This window comes from Chiloscyllium plagiosum, chromosome 9 (genome assembly GCF_004010195.1).
Source record: "Chiloscyllium plagiosum isolate BGI_BamShark_2017 chromosome 9, ASM401019v2, whole genome shotgun sequence".
Taxonomy (NCBI): Eukaryota; Metazoa; Chordata; class Chondrichthyes; order Orectolobiformes; family Hemiscylliidae; genus Chiloscyllium; species Chiloscyllium plagiosum.
The window spans coordinates 21,288,346-21,312,940 of NC_057718.1; the positions used below are offsets into that span (position 1 = coordinate 21,288,346).

The 24,595-nt window shown below is 38.5% G+C and overlaps 1 protein-coding gene across 5 annotated transcripts in view; it reads right to left on the reverse strand.

The window, feature by feature from the left end:
• The window catches only part of prkd3 (protein kinase D3), a 423,856-nt gene that overhangs the window by 312,790 nt on the left and 86,471 nt on the right, over positions 1-24,595 (reverse strand). The window contains exon 1 of one of the 5 annotated variants that reach the window (XM_043695541.1): positions 5,914-6,062. The exons of the other annotated variants lie outside the window; for them this stretch is intronic. Within the exon in view, the coding sequence (XP_043551476.1) occupies positions 5,914-6,033 (120 nt within the window). The 5' untranslated portion in view covers positions 6,034-6,062. Of the gene's footprint in view, positions 1-5,913; positions 6,063-24,595 lie in introns of those variants that run through there. 5 annotated transcript variants of the gene reach the window in all.

A 24,595-nucleotide genomic window follows, 5' to 3' on the forward strand; every position in this document is an offset into this window, starting at 1 on the left:
GGTCCAGGAAGTGGAGGGAGGTGTCAGAGATGGTCCAGGTAAATTTAAGGTCAGGGTGGAATGTGTTGGTGAAGTTGATGAATTGCTCAACCTCCTCGCGGGAGCACGAGGTGGCACCAATGCAGTCATCAATGTAGCGGAGGAAGAGGTGGGGAGTGGTGCCGGTGTAATTACGGAAGATCAACTGTTCTACGTAGCCAACAAAGAGACAGGCATAGCTGGGGCCCATACGTGTGTCCATGGCTACCCCTTTGGTATGGAGGAAGTGGGAGGATTCGAATGAGAAATTGTTAAGGGTGAAGACCAGTTCGGCCAAACGAATGAGAGTGTCAGTGGAAGGATACTGTTGGGGACGTCTGGAGAGGAAAAAACGGAGGGCTTGGAGGCCCTGGTCATGGCAGATGGAGGTGTAGAGGGAGTGGATATCCACGGTGAAGATGAGGCGTTGGGGGCCGAGGAAACGGAAGTGATGAGTATGTGCCATTCGTGAGTTTTACTGGTTTTTCCTTCACAAAAATAAAGTAACATTGGAAAAAGGATATTATTGGCTGACAATAAGAAAATTAATTGAAGAAGCACATTTTGACTTCAAAATTGCTAAGTCTCCCCCCTTGGTCTTTCAACAAAGGACCTCCTGTTGGATCCAATTAATCTGTTTGTGGTCAGACTGTTCAACAGAGGACTGTGCACTCATCTGACAATCTGGGTAACACAGAACAACATTTTCTTTTCCATTGAATAACCACCTCCTTCGGTGTAGTAATAAAAAAAACTTAGATCAAATCAATCCGGTTAAGAGTTTAAGAGCCAGATTAAACAGCTTATTAACATCTTGAGACGTATTTGCACTATACACATTTCATATCAAGATACTGCACACCAAAAGGGGAATTTGAGATTTTTGTAGTTTCAAAGCCTCAACAAAGTTGTTATGCAAATCAATAAGGAAATAAAAACAGATATACAAAAATAAATCAAAAACAGTGATAGGGTAGAATTAATATTCCCACCTTTATAAGATCGCTACGGTACCAAATGCCCAAGGACAGCACCAATTCTGATTCAACACTTCAAAAGATGGCAATCATTAAAATTACTGCACTATGTTCACAAATATGTTGTCTTCTCACACTCAATCCTTTTTTTACTTGAATCCCAATTACAATGTGTGTTGGATTGGAAATCTTGCACTTGATTAAAAAAATTTCTACTTAAGAATCATCCAGACTTAACTAAATTACAGATACAGCACTGCCCAAGGCACATGGGAATTATGGTCATAATGCAGCAATAGAACATTGTTCTCAAGTTAGAGTTAAATTTAACGTAATTCACCAGCTGGTAAACCTACAGCACTGCATGGATCCTTAGTTTTACAACTTACCCAATATTGCATTCCACTGACTTCAACGAACTGTAAAATGGGCACAGTGTAAAACAGAATTTGTGCTGATGTCCTCAGTTTTCCAAGACATGTCTGCGTTTCCAATTGTCCACAATAATCTAAGAATTGTTCAAGCCAATTAAAAATCCTGTTTTTCTAAAACACATAATAATTAAATGTTCAGGCACCTCAATCTGGACAATCTTCCCCTAAAACTCACTGTACGTTTTTTATTTCTTTTTAAAATTCCTAAAATCTGACATCTAAACGCTTCTGTGATATTTGGTTTTCTTTATCACACATCTTGATGCCCGGAGACAGTATGTTACAGGGACTCAATCAATCAATCTGAATTAGAGACATAGAGATTATTGTAATCAGCCAAAGTCTGACTCTAGTCATGTTCTAGGTGAAGATGGAAATGTATAATTTGTATTATCCACCAGTGTAGATGGATGGATGAAATCAGAATAAGAAGTAGTATTTTTGAATTCCTAGAGTTTATAGGTGACTTCCATAATTGATTTTCACGAATAGTTTAAATAATTGGATTGTCATTTAGCTTGATCATGCTCAAGTCCCTAACCTTTTCTTTTGAAGTTTAGCAATTTTCAAAGTGGAAAAACGATTTCCCCAAAAATGTCATAGCCACAAATGAGTGGGGAAAAGGATGTACAAAAGGTACTCATTTCAAATGAGGGCTTGAAAATCTTCTGGATTTGAAGAAAGTACATGCAACAAATGACTTTAAACAAAATACTAAGAATTTTAAACTTTAATGTGCTGTTGGCCTGTGAATGGGAAAGGGTGGCCAATGACTCTAACTTGATGCAGACTAAAAGTTGGACAGATGACCTTTAAATAAATGATGAAAATGATAGAAAAAGGGAGGTGATTAAGGAGAAAAGAAACAGCTATGCTGGGTTACAAAACATGGTGGTACAGTTGCAAATTTGGAACAGCTGTTTATTCACTCAAGCTACTGATTTTAAATTGAAAAAAAGTGGAACATAAATTCAAAATGTGCCATCAAGCTACTTTAATTGCACAGATTGAGGATATCATTATGGTAGTATTGTGCATCAAGAAAATCCTGCAATTTTTGCACTGTAATTTAGAAATATAGTACTTTTAGCAACAACCACGGGCGTAGACTACTTTTAATCACAGCAGTTGCCAAGTAGCAGCTACTAAAACAGAAAACACATCTTTTTTCTTTATTTGAATTGATACTAATACTTAATAGTTAAATATTAACTTTCTCACAAAGGATTGCTGATGGTAAAATACAGCCTGCTGCAGCATATTAGCTCAACACTTTTAGGAGCCATATGCCATATTAAACTAACAGGATAACTTCAGTTATTTATTTCATGCTGGGAAGATTTTTATTTAGATTGCATCACCCACCATCAGCAAGCATTCAACCTTCTCTCTCCTTCTGTCTTAAACTGGAAACCCTAACTCTTTTCAAGAGAGTGATTTTTCTCTTTTAAAAAAAAGATAAGATTCATATTGGAATCTGAATATTCAACTTTGTTTCCATACAAAATCCATTTTCAAGGCCTTGGTTTTCTTTAACATGGTTTGAACATCACTTCTCAATTGTTGAAAAAAAACACTGCCCAACGATCCAATCACTCATTTATTTAAACAGAACATTTAGCAGTTGGGGCGGGGGGAGGAGTACAGAAGAGAATGGCATAGATAATGAATCCAGCTGTTGGAGACAGAAATGCTCTTAAGTACTGATGCCTTATTGTTTGAAAAACAGTAAATTAGGTCAAAAGCAAACCAAACCATTCAGTATAGTTGAAAAATCTACATTGAGTATTACCCTTCCAATTTCCCAAAATCTTTTTCACCTTTACAGAAACAGACTAATGTATTGCATATTTTCTACTTTCTGTTTTAACGCATTATGGTTCCTTTTCATGAAAAAAATACATCAGAAATAACAAAATTCTTCAACCCACAAGAAACTTCCAACGATTTTGAAAATTAAATAATCCACAAAGTCAATGTTTAATGCTGCACCCACCCAGTACTGTTACAAAACCAAACAGCTGATACCCTGCATAAAGCAAAAGACTGTGGATTGGGGGAGAAAAGAAGTTCAAATTATTGTTGGAAAATCTAGGAAAAAACAAAGAGTACAAATTAGCAAAGTTGAAAAGTGTGGTACTAGAAAAGAACAGCAGGTGAGGCAGCATCTGAGGAGCACAAGAGTCAATATTTCAGGCATGAGCCTTTCAAATTAGGAGCAAGCCATGTGGTCCCCTCAAGCTTGCTCCACCATTCAAAAAAGATCATAGGTCGTCAGATTGTGGCAGAATTTTTATTGCCTATCCTTTAGTTTCTTCACCAGCAAGGACATCACTTTCCCTCTAACTGAATGGTATTCAATGATCTTGCCTCCACCAATCTTTGGGAAAGATAGTTCCACAGATTCAGTTTTAAAAGGAAGGCTTTTTTTTCCAAGCTGCGTCCTCTGGTGCTGGTCTCCCCCACAGTGAAAAGCTTCCTTTCAGCAACCACCGTAGAATCAATCTGCGAATCCCTACAGCGTGGAAATAGGCCATTCAGCCCATGGAGTCCACACTGACTTTCTAAAGCGCATCCCACCCTGTCCCACCTCCCCATCCTCCCTCCATAACGGAGCATTTCCCATCTAATCTACCTAGTGTGCATATTCCTGGACTCTATAGGTAATTTAGTGTGACCAATCCACCTAACTGGCACATTTTTGTTCATGGGAGGAAACTAGAGCATCTGGAGGAAACCCATGCACACACAGGGAAATGTGAAAACTCTACGCAGACAGTTACCAGAGGGTGGAATCGAACATAGGTTCCTGACACTATGAGGCAGCATGCTAACCACTGCGCCACCATGCCACCCCACCTTCCCAAGACCCATCATGATCTTATATGCTTCAGTAAGACCATCTCTCATTCTTCTAAACTCCAATACTTAGAGGCCTATCCTTTCCTCATAAGATAACCCCCATCCCAAGAATCAGTCAAGTGAACCTTTGAATTGTTCGTAAATGCAAGTACAGGGCATCCTCAATTATCCGATAATTCAGAAGTTCGGAAAACACAGTTTACCCGAGCATCGGTACCTTGAGATTTTGTTCAGATAATCTGAAATTTGGAAATCAATGTTCAGATAATAGAGGTTGTACTCTAGTACTTTTGAAAAAAATTATGATACTAAAGCTGGACACAATACTCTAAATGCGATCTCACAAGTACTCTGATACTTTACACAATGGTAGCAAAACATTATTGGTTTTATATTTTATTCCCCTTGCAATAAACACAAATATTCCATTTGCTGGACCTGGATACTAAATTTTATTATGCATGCATCAAGATTCCTCTATACTGCTTGAATACCTCTCCAATTAAGTAAAATGTTTCTTTAGGCTTCTTGCTGAAATGAACTAAGGTCATATTTTTCCCATTTCCTAATTTTTTTGCCCACACACTTAATCTATTGATAGGGTGTCCTCATTTAAAGCTCATTCCCATAGGAAATAAAACAGGAATTATGTTCACAGAAAAACAAAACCTGGACCTTTTAAGTTAAATTTTATTACTTGAAATGAATGCGTTTCTACATTGTTAAGTTAAATAACAAAATAAAATCAAAAATACCCATAAAATGCAATATTTTACTGACAGTACTTCCTGCAGACTTTCACTAATTGGGCTATTCCTTATGGGATCAATATTTATTCCTGGTCACAATCTAATATAGTCTTCTTGGGAGACTGCTGTGCCCTTCCTTGCTGGTTACCATTGACCCTCAGATTTGCTTACACCATTGCTCCAATGGCTGCTCATCTTGGCCACAAAGGGCCCCTATCTTTCGGCTGACATGTTGGGGAGGGGACACAGCATGTGGGACTACTGACAGAGGGGGGTGGGAAGCGATGGGGAAACACTGTTAACCAGCACTTGTGGTGGGGCGGTTAGACCAGACAATCTGGGACCTAGTGGGTGGTAGGGACTTTGTATTCAGATCCCATGTAGTGATACAACACCAGGCGAGGCCACAAATTGGAAGGCTGGGAACATCCTCAAGTCAGAGGGGAAGTGGTCACACTAAAATGGTGCCAATCTTCAGATTCTGTAAAATACTGCCAGAAAGAATAATTTCATGAATCACGCGATGTTCCAGGAGATTTCCAACCCTAATAACTTCCTGATGTTAAAGTGAAAAAACATGAACCAGGGTGATATTATACACATAGAATACAGGTAATTCTCCAATAACGCGACTGTGATCCAGCAAACCCTCGCTAAGAGAAAATCTCATAATAAAAAAAATGAAGCCAACGGGAGGCGTGGGTCGGGGTTCCAGCCGAAAATGTAACTCATGAGTGCTCAAATATCACCCAAAGTCTAATGCAAAGTATAGCACACCTGAATGAATGTTGAAATCATAATTATTCACGAAACAAACGTAAATTTAACACAGTACATTCAGAAAATGTAAGAAAGCTGCTCTTTGTACAGTACTTCCCACAGAAAGCTGCCCCGTCTGCAGATGACATCGCAAATACAGGACGGCGCAAATACTTCAGCGTGGACATAGCGCATGTGCAAAACGGCATGAAGACTGGCACCGACATCACGCATGTGGGGGTATCAAAACTGTGCATTCACGGACACTGACATCACGCATGCACGGACACCAGTAGATGTGCAGTACAGCGCCGCATGCGCAGAACGGTGCAGAGATTCGGCACGCACATCGGTGCATTCACAAAACAAAGCATGCGAACTGATTCCGGCTGGAATCGCGCTATTGCCAACGGAGGTAAGCTTCTCTGAAATATCATTCACTAAATCTTCAGTGACATTAGCCAAATCGTGCTGCTGAAATGCACGTTATACCAGAACTACCTGTACCTGCACATTCCTTTGCAGACTTGCAATTTAGAAGTTATTTTGCTCTCTACCTTTCAAGAGATTACCCAGATTGGGAATACAGCCAACTTGCATATAACAAGTTTCGAAAACAACACATCTTAGTACTCACTTTAACATTACATGCATGTACAGGATCCTTTACTTTTCCTATTCACCTGACTTTTTTCATTTGAAACATAGTTAAGATGGTCAAAAATCTAATGACACCAGGTTATAGTCTATCAGGTTTATTTGAAATTGCAAAGCTTTCAGCGCCCCACTCTTTCCTCAGGTGTGGTATGATAGGGAGGTACAAGACAGTATTTATAAGCTTATAAGTACTGTGTCTTGTACTCCCTATCATACCACATCTTAGGGAGAAGCAGAGTTCCAAAAGCTTTCAATTTCAAATAAACCAGTTGGACAATAACCTGGTGTTGTTTGATTTTTGACCTTATACACCCCAGTCCAACTCTGGCACCTCCACATCATAGTTTAGATGGATGGGGGAAGATCAGTGCCAAGAGGTAAATGCCACAGTCGCAGCAGCTATTTGCACATGTTATCTCAAGAAACAGTTCCTATCATAAATGTTACTCCAAACTTTAAAAAAAGCATGTTCATTCCATTCCAGAGATTGGAAATAGTCAGCTCCAGGACCCTAGTTCTGGGTTACACTTTATTTAAAAGTGATAACTTCAAGTTTGAACATTTTCTGAACCAACCAATATAGCCCTTTTCATTCTATCCTTTCTCCTGTAGATTGAGAGTTACGATCTAATACAGCTCTTCAATCAATTACCACGTAGTAACATCAATAAGTATAACAAGATTTTGATTAGCATTCACTGCTAATTTTCAACATGTGTTGAGTTAATAATTAACTGCAGTCATTTTGATTCCTGTTCAAGTACATTTCTCTCAAAATTGCATCTCAGCTTAGCTCTGTGCTTTACATGTTTAATCAATGCACAAGCTTGTTGTAGGAAGGTCAATGTCATGCAATTTTTGTCCCCATCCTATGAATGGTAATGGCTATGCAGTTGATATTGTGCATATGGACTTTCAAAAGGCAGCTAATAACTTTTCACACAGCACAAATCTAGGGGTTAAACCAGCACAGACCATATGGATAAGACTGGTTAAGGAACATTTGAATAGAAACAGAAGTGTATAAAAGCAGGGAAGTTACGAAAAACCTTTTTAAATTAATATTTAGATTCTAACAGTATTACAGTCTATTCTAGGTACCATGCTTTAGAAGGATGTCCAAGTCTTACAGTGCAGAGGAGCTGTTTGAGAATGGTACTTGAGAAAAAAGGACATCACCTATGTGCAGAACACGTAACACTGGGTTCACCTCATTACAAAAGATTAAGGGAATATTTAATAGGAATATTCAATGTTATGAAGTATTTTGATAGATGCTACTAACTTAGTCCATCTCCAGTCAATGATTGACAACTGGAGAATACAGAATTAAAGTTAGTGACAAAAGTACTAAATGTAACATACAATAAAAGGAATATTTCATTATTTAACAGAGCAGGTTATGATGATCTGAGTGCAACATGGGCAATAGAAGAAGTTTCAATAACTTTTCATCCAGTTTCCTTTTGAAATATTAAAAGGGGAAAAAATTAGAGGACCAGGGAGAAGACTAGGGATATGGCAGTTGTTGGATTGCTCTTTGAATTGACTGAGTCAATGTCTCTTTCTGTGCTTCTTCATTCTCTGGTTATATCATCTCAACTATGAAAGTATCAAGACTTAAAATATAGGTATATTTTGAACAAGCAGGCTATGTCTTCAAAGAAGCGCTTCGCAGGAGGCTCTCAAGCACTGATGATGTAAAGAAGCGCTTCGCAGGAGGCTCTCAAGCACTGGTGATGTCGCCTAGCCAGGGGACGAAACGTTTGCAACAAAAACTTCCAGCTCGGCGAACAGAACCACAACAACGAGCATCCGAGCTACAAATCTTCGCACAAACTTTGAATACCTATGTCTGAAATTCAGTTCTCAGTGGAGAACTTGTACCATGCTAAAAGTCAATTTATTTTGTTTTACCAAAAATAGCCTCTCAATATCATTCCACAGCATTATCAAGCTTGCATCTGTTACACATTTCATGACAAGTTCAATATTTTAATGCAAAGCAGGAAGGCTTCCTCATCTTAATATCAAATTGCAAATAATTAAACTTACCCAGCTCAAATCAGGTCATCATTTCAGAATGTCAATACTGACTTAAACAAAAGGTGAGAAAAAGTCAGTGCTGAAAACAGCAAGGATGCAAATATGAGAAACAGATGTTCATTTCTTACACAGAAATTACAGCATAGAAACACGCCAATCTCAATAGGCCTATGCCACTGTTTCTTCCAATCTGCCGTCAAATCACCCTATCAACGTGGACTTATTTAGTTTCCTCTTAAGTGCACTTATTGTTCACCTTTAACACTCCATGTGCTCAAGACTTCTTACTTATCAAGTAGGTGGGGAATGGCAGTTTAGATTCTTCAAATTGCATGAGACAGCTGTTAATGCTTCCTGAGATCTACGTCATGCTTTTCACAGCAGTTTCAAAACAGGTTTAGAAAACAAATCAATGCACCTTTTTTAAAACGAATGAACATGGAATTTTCTACTGTGATTTTGTATCCATTTTTACTTTTTGTTTTACATTCCATTATTTCCAAGTTAAATGTGATGGCTAAACTTTTTTGAAGAAAAAAGCAAAAGCCATTACTACACAGATGGAAAATATTTTAGCAACACAATAACAATAGCAACACAATAACAATAGCAACAACAGTCAGTAATTCAGACCTATCTATTGTCATTTAATTAAATCATTGCTAATCTGGATTTTAACTCCCATCTGCCCGTTCATGGCTTTTAATAATGTTTGTCATACAAAAAAAATCCAAATCAACTTTAAAATTCTCAAATGACCTGGCCTCAACAATTAATTCCATATTTCTATATATGAGATACAGTCAGAATCATAGAGATGTACAGCATGGAAACAGATCCTTCCGTTTAACTCGTCCATGCCGACCAGATATCCCAACCCAATCTAGTCCCACCTGCCAGCATCTGGCCCATATCCCTCTAAACTTATTTATATACCCATCCAGATGCCTTTTAAATGTTGCAATTGTACCAGCCTCCAGCATTTCCTCTGGCAGTTCATTCCACACACATATCACCCTCTGCGTGGAAATGTTGCCCCTTAGGTCTCTTTTATATCTTTCCCCTCTCACCCTAAACCTATGCCTTCTAAATCTTGACTCCTAGTTTCTTTTCCTTCATCATTGTTCATTTGTTTTTGGACAATCATGTGACACCAAATTTCCAACAGTAACAAGAATTTCTTGCTAAATCCAGAACCTAGCATTTTTATGCTGGGGAGTACAATCACAGTCCTATAGCAGTAGTAAAATATCATTGCGTAATATCTCGTCTATTTATCTGGATAGACATTAAAAACTTAAACATCAAAAAATGTTTTTCACAAGACTTTTAATACAAAGGTGCATGATTCACAATCACCCAACATAGGACTCTTAAATTTTATTACTCAATAGTTTGTAAGTTATTCAAAATACATAACAAGAAGTATTATATTCTATGCTCGAGATCATCAGCACAATGTAAGAGTAGGGTTGCTATTAACTTAAAGTTGAATAATATTTCTCAGGGTTGAAGAGATTACTTTGATCTTAGAAGAAAGAATGGACTGAGCAGACTAAGGTCAGATGAGTGCAGAAGGCCTTAGCTCATCATTAAGGGGATTGGAAAGAAATGAATCACTACCTTTCAGCATATCAATGTTGGTGGGGGGACATCAGCACTGCTTAAATGTTTATGAACCCTTCATGAAGCAAAAGTAAATTGGATCAGTGAAGTATTGTAAAAGGTTTTGTCTAAAATACTTTCACAATAAGATATAACTATATCATTCTGTTGTGACTGTATGCTTACATTGTACTATCCAAACACTCCATGTGAGTACTTTTGAGGAATCCACAATCTTATCCATAAATTAACTACAGACTGATTTGGAAATATGGCTCTACCTTAATTAAGTGACTGGGTAACAAGGTGATGGGTGAAGTATAATGTAGCAAAGTGGATGGTCAGAGAATATTGGGTATCCTTGTACAAGGAACACAAAGTTTACAAGCATTTACAGCAAACAATTAGCAAGGTAAATGGCATTTCGTGTTTATTACGAAGAGATTGGAGGAAATGGAACAATGAATATTCATGCCACAGAAATGCCAGGCAATGACCATCTCTAATGTGAGACAATATAACCACCCCCACATTGACATTCAATGGTGTGACCATCAGTGAATCCCCTATTATTAACATCCTGGGGATTACTATTGACCAGAAACTGAACTGGATTTGCCATATGAATAAAGTGGCAGCAAGACCATGTCAGAGGCTCAGAACACTGCAGCAAGAAACTCACTTCCAGACTCCCTAAAGCTTGACGACCTTCTGCAAAGCATGAGTCACTAGTGTAATGAAATACTCCTCAATTGCCATTCAAGAAGTTTGACACCATCCAGAACAAAGTAGCCCATTTGATTGGCACCACATCTTCATGAATCCACTCCCTCCACTACCAATGCTTTTCACCAAAGATCCTTACTGAACCTTACAAACCCATGACCACTTCCATCAGAAGGACAAAGGCAGTGGATACATGGGAACAACACCACCACCCTCAAATTGCCCTCCAAGCCACCCAGCATCCTGACTTGGAAATATCTCCAGTCCTTTGCTATTTCTGGGTCTACTCCCTCCCTACAGTATTGTGGGTCTACCTACAGTGTATGAACTGTAGCAGTTCAAGGCAATTGCAACTCAGGACAACCAATAAATGCCAGCCAGCCATCAAAACCTAAGTCCCAAAAAAGAATAAAAAATATCTTGCTACAATTGTTTGGAACTGTGGTGCGACCCCATGTGAACCATGGTGCACTGTTGTGAGCTTCACATTTGAGGAAGGATATTCATACATTGGAGGCAGTACAGAGAAAGTTTACTGGAATAGCACCTAGACTGAGGGAGTGGTCCTAAGATGAGAGACTGACCAAATTGGATTTACATGCTTTGAGTGCAGAATAAGAGGTGATCTCATTTAAACATACACTATTCTGAAGCAGCTTAACAAGGTAGACACAGATGTTGCTCTCTCAATGAATGCTGTCTGACCCACTGTGATCGCCAGCATTTGTTGTTTTCAGCACAGATGCTATTGAAAGGGGAATCCAGAATGTGGAGCTACTGTTGCATGTGCAGCTGAACAGAGTCTGCGCCTCAACAAATGAAGGTTTTCTGCCATCATCCTCTGTAGCACAGGGATCTGCTTGGTCAAGTGTGGCAGAGGAGTGCAACTTATTGGCCGATCTAGAAGAGGCTCTTATGTTGAACAAGCAGTAGTTTTTTAAAAAACATTTTAGCAACTACTTACATTGATACAACAGAATTTATTATATACACTATTAGGATGATATGGATGTCAGGTCTTACCTTTCTGGGATCTGAAGCTGCTCTGCCAACATGTCTTTCATCAGTATACACTTTCAGACTCACATACACAAGGTACAGCCTAAGACTTCAATCATCGAGGACTGAGAGAAGTAATTGCTTCACTGAGAGGATTGTGAATCTTTGAAAATGTCGACAAAGAGGGTTGTGAATGCACTACCATTGGGTTTGGTTGAAATTGGGATAGACAGATATTTGGCCTTTTGGAAATCAAGACATTTGGAGAGCAGGTAGGAATGTACTGAGGCAAAAAAATCTGCCATAATCATACTGAATGGCAGAGTAAGGTCGACAGGCCATCTGGTCTATGCCTGCTCTCATTTCTTAGGTCATGTCCTTTGTGTGTATTACATCAAAAACACAGGTTTTCATCAGCTTCACAGACCAGTGGCAACCAATTTATACAGACATAAATTCAAGTCTGATTCTGTTAATTATGGTTTAAACCCAGTCAGAATATTGTGACAGCCAAATGAATCACAGAATTTTCCCTTTCTCTGCCCCATTGCTGTGCACAATCTACTTCTGAAGCTCAATTCATACTATGTGTAACAACAAAGGCGACCACTTTATTCACAAACCTAAATCATTTACTCATAATTCCCAACAGGAAATGGATGTCATAGCAACTCGGATGACCCAAATTAAGGGAGTGCTTGCTGGTTTAAGCAGAGAAGGTGAAAATACCATGATACATTCACAACAATTAAATGTTGAAAGCATAGAGTGATATAATGACTTTGCCACTGATATTAAATTCGAAAATTTCAGGCATGTTCATTTTTTCAAATTGATATCAGCCAGCTATACTCGGCCAGAATTAAGGAACAAACTGGCCCACATGCAGGTATTTATGCTGGAGAAAGGACTCAATTCATTGATGCTACACTCAAAGCCTAAGGCTTGATTAAAACTAAAAACTATAAAAATAAAAGGAACGGAGAGAGATCAAATCTTAGACAGCTAGTCTCTTACAGATATCAATCACCATCTAAATGTAACTAGGCAGCATAAATTTCAAACCATTATTTTTAGTTATCACATATAGTTAATGAATAATCCCAACAGTTTATATTCCCATGGATTTAGAAGGTTGATTGATGATCCAACTGGAGGTGTTTAAAAGGATTCAATAGACGCAGAGAAATTATTTTCTTTCACTAAAGAATCCAGAACAAGAGGATGCAACCATAAAATCATAACTAGACATTTCACAGTGAAAGCGGAAATGCAGTGAGTACCTGGCAGCCAGAAGGCTGCCAACGCTTGATCTACTACATTTTCAAGACTGAGATCTATAGATTTATTAATAGATAAGCATATATAATATTAACAATCAAAGGCAGATACTAAATTGAGGAACAGATTTGCAACAATGAAGCTGAATGGTGGAATACCCTCAAGGGAATTGAAATGGGCTATTCCTGATCTTACAAGCTTTGACAACCACCAAGAGTCAGGTTACACTGCATTTCTCTTTCCTTGCTTTATATTAAAGTGCCTTTTTAAGTGTTGTTTTTGTCAGACTTGGTTTGGCTGTAACATCCACAAATACGATCAGTTTATCATTAAGCAAAGTATATGCAACTGTCCACAATTAAGTTCAAGTTCTGGAAACCAGCGAGAACGTATGTTTTTCCTTTTACCACAAATACAAAATTAGATTTTTTATTGTTGAATCAGAATCATAGAGATGTACAGCATGGAAACAGATCCATCAGTCCAACTCGTCCATGCCGACCAGATATCCCAAACTAATCTAGTCCTATTTGCAGCACTTGGCCAATATCCTTCTAAACCCTTCCTATTCACATAAACATCCAGATGCCTTTTAAATGTTGCAATTTACCAGCCTTACCACTTCCTCTGGCAGCTCATTCCATACACGCACCACCCTCTGCATGAAAACATTGCCCCTTTTATATCTTTCCCCTCTCACCCGAAACCTATGCCCTCTAGTTCTAGCCTCCCCTACCCAGAGGGGAAAAAAGCTTGTCTATTTATCCTTTCCATGCCCCTCACAATTTTATAAATCTCTACAAGGTCACACCTCAGCTCCGACACTCCACGGAAAACAGCCCCACCCTATTCAACCTCTCCCCTAGCTCAAATTCTCCAACCCTGGCAACATCATTTAAATCTTTTCTGAACCCCATTCCCTAAAACTGCAGAAGGAGGAAACATCAGCTTTCAAATGAGCTGACAATCTATTGTCAATTCAGATGCATACCCTCAAAGATTTAATGAAAATTGGGTTTTTCATGTTTTGCACATTTAAAATATCTTAGTATCAGCCTTCATGTAAACAATTAATGGAGAAATATTCTTGAACTTGTATGACAGCCAATTGGATCGCAAGTCAATTTAGATTCTTGTGTATTTGCAAGGTGTTGGACAAAGAAATTGACTTTTTAAAATCAAAAACAAATTATTTTCATTTAAGGAGTGACACTTGACTTGTTTGTATAAATCTATTTGGTTTAAAATAAGGCCATCATCAAACACACAAATAATCTGCATAGAAGTGCTGAACAGTAGAATTCAGTTTTTAAAAATTAAATACAAATTTACTTGTTGTCCAAGAGCAAATGCTGGTGTCAAATAATGGTGTTGTAATTCAACATGAATTGACGCTTGCAAATAATAACCTTTTATGGATGTAGGTTTGCTCGCTGAGCTGGAAGTTTCATTTCCAGACGTTTTGTCACCCTACTAGGTAACGTCTTCAGTGGGCCTCAGGCAAAGCACTATACATGATTCTTGCTTTCTATTTGTGTGTTTGGGTTTCTTTGGGTTGGTGATTTCATTTCCTGTGAGGTTATTTCCTGTGCTGATGTCATTTGCTGTTCTTTTCTCAGGGGTCCAGCTTGATGTGTTTGTTGATAAAGTTCCGGTTGGAATGCCATGCTTCTCGGAATTCTTGTGTGTGTCTTTGTTTGGCTTGTCCTAGGATAGATGTGTTGTCCCAGTCGAAGTGGTGTCCTTCCTTATCTGTATGTAAGGTTACTAGTGAGAGAGGGTCATGTGGTTTTGTGGCTAGTTGGTCTTCAGGTTTCCCGGTGGCTAGTTTTCTGCCTGTTTGTCCAATGTAGTGTTTGTTACATTTCTTGCACGGTATTTTGTAAATGACAATAGTTTTGCTGGTTGTCTGTATAGGGTCTTTCAAGTTCATTAGCTGCTGTTTTAGTATGTTGGTGGGTTTGTGGGCTACCATGACGCCAAGGGGTCTGAGTAGTCTGGCAGTCATTTCCGAGATGTCTTTGATGTAGGGGAGAGTAGTTAGGATTTCTGGACGTGTTTTGTCTGCTTGTCCACAAACCCACCAACACACTAAAACAGGAGCTAATGAACTTGAAAGACCCTATACAGGTAGCAAGCAAAACTAATATCATTTACAAAATATTGTGCAAGAACTGTAACTAAATTGGACAAACAGGCAGAAAACTAGTCACCAGGATACATGAACACCAACTAGCCACAAAACCACAGGACCCTCTCTCACTAGTATCCTCACATATGGATGAGGAAGGACACCACTTTGACTGGGACAACACATCAATCCTAGGACAAGCCAAACAAAGACACGCACAAGAATCCCTAGAAGCATGGCATTCCAACCAGAACTCTATCAACAAACACATCGAGCTGGACCCGATCTACCACCTCCTGAGAAAAAGAACCAGAAGTGACATCGCCACAGGAATTGACGTCACCAACCCAAAGAACCCCAAACATATAAAGAGAAAGCAGGAATCATGTACAGTGCTTTGCCTGAGGCCCACTGAAGAGGTTACCTTGTAGGTTGAAAAAAACGTCTGGAAATGAACCTTCCAGCTCAGCAAGCAAACCTACGTACAGAACCTCAACCTGAGCTAAAAATCGTCTCAAAATACGCTAATAACCTTTCATTTTTGTGGGAACAGATATGTCAGTTCACATATGATATTGCATTTACATTGTATTAACATGTCTTTCCATCACTTTGAAAGTAATTTATCAGTATTAAGACAGAACAGTGTTCTGCAGTCCATACAGTATGTCACAGACAAAATACTCACGCAATTAACTAAATATTAGCCCTAGTCTGAATCCTCACCTTAATAAATGTATACTTTTTACATGCAGAAAAAGAAAGTACAAAGGTGCAGTGGACTGAAATTACAACAATTTAGGTGTCAGCCTTATTTCTCTAATAGTTCTCTTGCCTCATGATATGGGAATTTTGTCACATTCTGGAGAGATGAACACATAATCTAGAGAGTGGCAGTGAAGTATTGGAATGTTGGAGGTGCTATATTTCAGATAAAATCTTTAAATTGAAAATTTGTGTCCCCTTCAAGGAGGGAGTAAAAGGTATTATGGCACTGTTTGAAGAGTAGATGGGGGATTCTCCAGGTTTACATTTATCTATGTTTATCCCTCAACTACTGTACAGTTCACTAGTGTAATATTAATATTCGAACATCGCATTGAGGATCTGAATTAAATGCTCCTGAATCTAAATGCCCAATCCTTTCCTCAAACAAGGACACAAAGGTATTAATCAAATCAGATAAACGCAATCCCTCAAAGCAGTAAAGCAGTTCAAGCACCATTAATGGGGATTAGAATGATCTGACACCTGTTGCCAATGGGATTATTCAAAATCCCTCTCTATGGAGCCACAGTGCAGCATGCAATATAAAATAAGTCCATGTGTCAAATTTGGCATGGGCAACAAATATCCTGCACCACACAAGAAAACAATAAGATCAACAATCACTTTGCCTTACTATTTTTTACTCACTCTTTCTCTGGGCTCTGTCTCCACCTATCCACTCACTCCTTTCCCCACCCCCCTCAACAACATGAATATCACATTTTACGAGCTATCAGTTCGAAAGAAAAATCAATAGACTTGAAACATTAATTCTGTTTTCTCTCCAAAGATGTTGTCAGCCCTATTAAGTTATTCAAAATGGTGGTTGGGTAGCAGGGCTCCGTGTCAGCTCTTGCCTGGGCTCATCTGCTTCCACACCCTTTCATTTCTTTTCTTCCCTTTTTACTTTTGTTCTTTCTCTTTAAATTTTTTCTTTAGTTTTTACTTCGGAGCCTTCTTAAGTGGGATAGTCAGTGAAATCAGCCTGGCAACTATAACGGGAAATGTGCAGAATGGCATCTCCTCTCAGCGGTCAGAGGTGGCAGTGGGTATAACTCCTCACGGCAACAGGGATGTCCTCCTGACAGTTGGGGCTGGCAGCAGCAAGGGCAGCAAAACTCTCCAGCAATAGCGATCTCAAAAGATGACAACCGGAGTGGGACCTTTGGTGAGATGGCAGTGACAGTCTGGTCTGGAGCCAGGGACTCCAGTTACAGTAGGCCCAGACCGGAGACTCAACGATTTGGCAAGGTAGCGGCTGAAACAAATAGGACTCCTGATTGAGGAGTGAGTGTGGGTTCAGCACAGGACCCAGCAATGGCATGATGGGCCCAGCAAAGAAATAGAGTCAGAGACATACAGCATGGAAACAGAACCTCTGGTCCAACCCGTCCATGCCGATTAGATATCCCAACCCAATCTAGTTCCCACCTGCCAGCAACCGGCCCATATCCCTCCAAATCCCTTCCTATTTATATACCCATCCAAATGCCTTTTAAATGTTGCAATTGTACTACCCTCCACCACTTCCTCTGGCAGCCATTCTATACACATACCACCCTGTGTGTGAAAAATCTGCCCCTTGGATCTCTTTTATATCTTTCCCCTCTCACCCTAAACCTATGCCCTCTAGTTCTGGACACCCCCACCCCAGGAAAAAGACTGTCTATTTACCCTATCCATACCCCTCATAATGTTGTAAACCTCGATAAGGTCACCCCTCAACCTCCAGGGAAAACAGCCCCAGCCTGTTCAGCCTCTCCCTATAGCTCAAATCCTTCAACCCTGACAACATCCTTGTAAATCTTTTCTGAACCCTTCCAGGTTTCACAACATCTTTCCAATAGGAAGACCAGGATTGCACGCAATATTTCAACAGTGGCCTAACCAATGTCCTGTACAGTCGCAACATGACCTCCAAATTCCTGTACTCAATACTCTGACCAACAAAGGAAAGCATACCCAACACCTTCTTCACTATCCTATCTACCTGCGGCTTCACTTTCAAGGAGCTATGAACCTGCTAGCTAAAGAGTGGGAACTTCAACATCGGGGGAGTCATGCAGCGAGACAGTGCAAGTTTCATGGTGAGCTGGCTCAGGACTCTTTCAGTTATATCTTTTATGCTTTTTATTCTTAAACTATTCAAAATAGCCCAGGATTTGTGGCAACTCTTGAAGTTTTTCCCTCTATTTTATTGTATTATTCAATACAAAATGCAAGTGACAATAAATAAATCATTGATAATTTATTTCTATAATTTTGATTTGTATTACAGAGACTCTGTATTTGTTCATTTTCATTATTTATAAATAAAGCTATTGTGTTATGAAGGTGTAAGGAGTACTGTACCTTTAAGAGAGTTGAAGAACTTAGCAAGCACACAGACTGCTGGAGAATTTACAATGGAACATTTGGTCCAGCATCTAGCAGTACCTGAATTGCTATGAGACAAAAAACAAATGCAAATTTGGCCAATTTGTTTAAATTATGCCCCAAGATACTAAACTCCAATCAAGGTATTTTGACATTATTAAAATCAATGAAAGGATCCGATGCTTTGAGGTATAAGACCAGGAAAATTGAACAGTTAGGGGAGAACTGCCAAGACACCAACATTTGCAGACTGCCAGGACAATAGCTCTCTTCAAAAGGTAACTTTATCTATCAACAACCTGTGAAATAGAAACCCTAAGAAGAAGAAAAGAAGACAGAGGAAGATTAGACAGCTGGCTGGTTTTAAAATTTGAATTTTTTGTAAATCTTAATCGGGGGTTTTATTGGACCAATCATGTGGGGGGGGGGGGGGGGGCATAAAAGATAGATTAAGAGAAAGGAGTTGTAAATAGTTGTTAGTTAATATTGTCTTTTGGACTTAAAGAAGAAAGTTCTTAAATTTTTTATACTTCAAATAGTGACTTTGGGGACAGTTCTTTGCCTCTTGATTTTTAACAGATCACAGCATGGGGGTGACTCTTTTCTGTGTTGCTGGTTTAAATTAGCAGAGGCATTTACCTTGTGTTGTAACAATTGATAACCATTGCAAACAGTGGACATGCTTCCCACCTTATTTTAGATACTGTTCACTCTGTAACACTAACACATTACTGTATATTATCTTTAAAAATCCAATAAATGTATGCTAGATGTTAGACATTATTCAGTAGTGCCCAGTTACCTCAAGTGTTGGTTCAAACTGAAGTTGAGAGATTTGATCACAAACATTTAGGCTTACATTCTAGTAAATGTGTATTAATTTCAACTTTAACCGAATTTCACTTAATATTAATAATCTGGTGTCAGACTGCAGCCCAATTTGCTAGATTTCTTTCTGGTAATTAACCTACAAATATTAAACATGCGCCACCTTTAGATTCTTTAATCTTACTTTAGGAGAAATTGTGCAGAGAATGTATTCTTTTGAAACCATCTATTTAATTATTTGAAAAAATGTGCAGTTATTAACAACCAGCAAGAAAGACTAGATAAACTTAGGCCCATCAGCCCGGTGCATTTTAAAAGTTTTTATTTTTGTTTTCTAAATTGCTCCGTGGTCTCACCCATGCCCGTAATCTCTTCCAGTCTTACACTCTGAGCTCTTGCAATTCAGGCACTTTGTGCTGTTTTCATCATTCTACCATTGCTTGACACCAATTTTGAGAAATCCCTCCCAACTTCTCCCTCTTCCAAGACATTCTTCAGACCTAATTTTTTTTTTTATCATTGGGTCACTGGTCCTAATCTCATATGCAACTAGCGTTAAATTTTGTCTGATGTTTCTGAAGCCCCTAGGGAGTTTTTGCTACATTAAAAGTGTTACATAATTGCAAGTTAGATTATTATATTGGGGGTGTACTAAGATCTGTATGATTCTGCACCTCAAGAAGACCACAGAATAATTAGGGATTTAATTGTTCTTCAATTGTTCATTTATTTCAAGCTGAAAAAAAAATCATTGTCCTTAAAATTTCTACTTTTTATTTTCTTTCAATATGCTATTCTTTAACTATCAACAGTAAAATCCATTGCATTAGTGGAACCCTCCCCTTCCTAGTATTCTATTTCCCAACAGTCCCAGTTGGGTCTCTTCTTTGATGTCCAGTGTTTCAAAGTTCCAAGCAGCCATTCCCAAAGAAAAATACATGTTGGCATTAGCTAATACAATAACCATTTACCTTTAGGGTAGAGTACAGTTGTACTAAAGTCACAAGTTTTTAAATAGGTCAGTGAAGCAAGACACTGATTGAAAATCCATTCTAATTTTCAATTTTTTGAATTCTTCAAAAACTCAAAAGATTTAGGAAAAATCTTTCAAAGTTTCTGAAGGCACTTTTGTTCCAAAATCTCAATTACACAACCACCTTAGTTCTAAATAGGACAAGAGATTCTACAAGCTATATCAGTAGGGGAGGGGATGCAAAGGCCTAGAGGTATTATCATTAGACTGTTAATCCAGTGAGGCAAAAGTGAGTACTGCAGATGCTGGAGATTAGAGTCAAGACCAGAATGGTGCTAGAAAAGCACAGCAGGTCAGGCAGCATCCAAGGAGCAGGAAAAATCAACATTTCTGAAACGTCGATTTTCCTGCTCTTCGGATGCTGCCGGACCTGCTGTGCTTTTCCAGCACCACTCCAATCTGGATTGTTAATCCAAAGACCCAGGTAATGTTCTGGGGAGCCAGCTGGAAATCCTGCCACGGCAGATGGTATAATTTGAATTCAATAAAAATCTGGAATTAAGAGTGTAATGATGACCTTGAATTGATTGTTGCAAAAACCCACCTGGTTCATTAAAACCTTTATGGAAGGAAACTGCCATCCTTACCCAGTCTGGACTACATAATTCCAGGCTCTCAGCAATGCAGTTGACTCTTAAATACCCTCTAGGTAATTAAGGATGAGCAATAAATGCCGTCCTGGCCAGAAATGCCCTCATCCTGTGAACAAATTTTTCAAAAGTGTACTGATTCACAGAGACACAGATAAGGACAGTCTTCATGCACCAAAAATATACAAAGTAAGTCACTTATTCAGTTCATCACAATTTGTGAAATGCCATATGCTAAATATTTCATGATGGAGCAAAAATTGAACTGCAAAGTCACCTAGTGCCAAACTGGTCAGCAGCACGTCAGGCTTTCATGATCAGAAACATTTTTTAGTCGGGAAATGGAGAAGTATTTTATTGCAATGGTAATTGAATGCAAGAGTAGGGAAATTATACTTCAGTTTAAAAGGGCATTGGGTGTGAGACCATATCTGAAGTACTGTGTACAGTAGTTACTGTATTACAAAAGGAATTGGAAACAGTTCAAAGAAGACTTCCTACACTAATCCTAGAATGAGCAGTTTGCATTGTGAGGATGGGATAGTCAGTTTAGCCCTGTATCACAGAGTTGAGAAGACTCAGAGGTGACTTAACTGAAACATAAAATTCCTGAGGGGACTTGACTGAGTGAATGTAGAAAGGATGTTTACTCTGATGGGAGAATCTAGAGCTAGGGGCCAAAGTTCAAAGATAAGGAATCACCTACTTAAGACAGAGATGAGGTAACATATTTTCCTCAAGGGTTGAGTGTCTCCAGAATTCCCTTCCCCAAAAGGCTGTGGAGGCAGAATCTTTAAATATCTTTAAGCAGAGGTAGATAGATTCTTAATCATCAAAGGGAAGAAAGATTATCAGGAGTAGGTAGGAATATAAAGGTGAGATTAAAAGCAGATCAGTCATTATCTTACTGATTAATGATGCAGACTCAAAAGGACCAAGTGGCTTACTCTTGTCCCTACGTATGCATGTTCGTATGTAAATGCTTGCAGAATTTACAAGCATGATTCACCATTGCAAATTAAATGGAACTTCACTTACATTTTACTTAAATCATTAATTTTTTTAAAACTAAAGTTTTATTAAATGGGATCGATTTTTAAAAAGTGAGCACCATGATAGCTCAGTGGTTAGCACTGCTGCCTCAGTGCAAGGGACCCAGGTTAGATTCCAGAGTTGAGTGACTGTCAGTGTGGTGTTCGCTCAGTCTCCCAGTGTCTACATGGGTTTATGCTGGGTATTCTGATTTCCTCCCACAGTCCAAAGATGTGCAAGGCAGGTGGATTGGAAAATGTAAGAAATGTTTTTAGTCTCTCAGGTTATGCAAGCTAGATTGATTATCCATGGTAAATGCAGTGTTATGTTATGGAGATAGGGTAGGGCGCTGGGTCTTATTCGAATGGTCTTCAGAGGGTTAGTACAGATTCAAGGGTTGATTGGCCTCTTTATGCACTGTAGGGATTCCATGACTCTACTTGTTTAGATGCCCAATGTATTATAAATGATATGAAAATATAGTTTTTTTTAAGAAAAAAAACTTTTGAATCTATGGATAAATAAAGTTCTATTACATGACAAATACAACATTGCAGACTCATTTTTTCAGTTCATTAAAAGATCCCTCATAGCTCACTCAGTTTTAACAATGAGCTGAATCAAAAAGGAGTCAACCTCAATCACACTTCAGGTGAGTTAATACATGTTTAGGGAATGAGGAAAAGATACTCAGAGGTCCCAATGATTCCATAAAACACAAAATACGATGTTTCAATCAAACTTTCAAGTATACTGAATCACTTCACCAAAACGAATATATATAATAATTGTATTTTCCCAGTATTCCTTAATACTTGTTGCCAACCTTAGCATTGGTAGTATTCTCTTGCCAAATACTACTTGCAATGACGATGACAGCACCCCATTGCATGGCAGCAGAATGCATTAAAAAGCTCTCATGAATGCAATTACACAAGCAATAACTGTCCACACCAACAATTAGAGGATTAAATCATTCTTCATACAAAATTAAAATACCTCGCTGTATAGCTAATATAAAAAACTGAAGGAGGGATAAAAGGTATATACAACAATTTACTAAAACGAGCATGTACATCACCAACTAATAAGATTTTTAAATCAGTTGTCAGCCCAAACATTCCTATTAAACAACTGTTACAATCCCAGACAAGACCATCAAATGGAAGTTATGACCTAGTTTTTTTGTTTACTGTAGACAAAGCCTGAGACTCATTACTTACAAAATAAACTTTACTATATTAAAAAGTTAATAAAGTTAAACAACCTACATTGTATTTACACAACTTAAGCTCAAACATTCAGAGAATTAATGAAGTAAATTGTCGGGTAAACAAAGTGGTCAAAAATCCTACAAGGCACACCAAATAGCAAATGCTGTTTAAGACAGATCCCATAGATTTCTCAGCTACCCCTCCCCAGAAAATAATGACACTGTGGGTTACCAAGCTTCTTTAAAACTTAGGACTCCTTTATGAGAAATTCCAATTCTTCACTCTTGACAATCTAGATATGAACTCTCTCAAAAAGCTCCTCTCACAGCCCCTCGATATTGCTCATGTTCTTTCTTGGAGACTGTTCCACTAGAGTCCTGAGACTGCATTCAAGCATTTACTCATGGGCACATTTCCGGCTCTTTCACAGATAGCTAGCTTCATTGAACGGGCACTACCCCTGGGATTTCTCCAAATTCCTTGGGTGCATCAAGAAAATACTGCTTGTGGGCCTGGCTCCTTCCCTGCACCTATTAACCCCTCTAATTTCTTTGTTCAGTATTCTCCCAGCTGCAAGGTGCAACTTCTACCAAACACACAAACTGAAAACTAGGAATCCAGTTAAGCACCACCCTACCCATTGACATAGCTGCTGAGTTAACAAGTTTTAGTCACTTTTAAGAGTTCACTGAATGCTTTCCAGATGATTTAGTTCCAAATCATAAACCAAACCAACACTCTCTTCTCCTCGGATTCTGTTAAACAAACAAGAGTAACCTCTTAAAGCCACATAGCACTGATATTCTAAGCGTAATAGACTACCACATCCTTCAATTCCATTATCCCATTTTTTACAGTTAAACTTATTTCTTGGAACTAAATGTTATATACTAAAGCACACATACAATAAATCAGATATCTGCATCACAACTAATGCCCGTTTGTGCATTGTCACTTCAAGCACGGGAAGAGTTTACTCTGTCAAAAATACCAATGTTTGAACTGCAGTCATTTAAAATCTTCTTCAACTACAAACTCAAGGCTCTATCTTTATTTTGGCATGTTTAGCAAAGCGCAGCACGTAGTCAGAAAATGGAACTAAGATTGTCATTCTGCTGCTAAAAACAACAACTGCCAACAGTTCAACTTAGAAGTAACACACCTTCTTAGTAGGTTTCCAAAATGTGCCAAGGTCTCAGATGTGACCTCTGACTTTGCTTTCCAAGTCAGTAACAGCAAAATTTGCAGCAGTCAAGTAAACTCACCAATCTGATTACACAAGCCATCCCAAAAATTCCAACAGTTTTACACCAAGTCACAAGAATAGTTCATCTTCATCAGCTGATCAACTCCCGATAACCAGCTGCCTATTATTGTAATATGTAACTAAATTAAATCAATTCAGATTATGTGGAATTAAATACTGTATGCTATTCAAAATTAACCCTTTTGAAACCATGACCTTAATAATAGCAATACACCACCTAAGAAACTACTGGATACAGAGTGC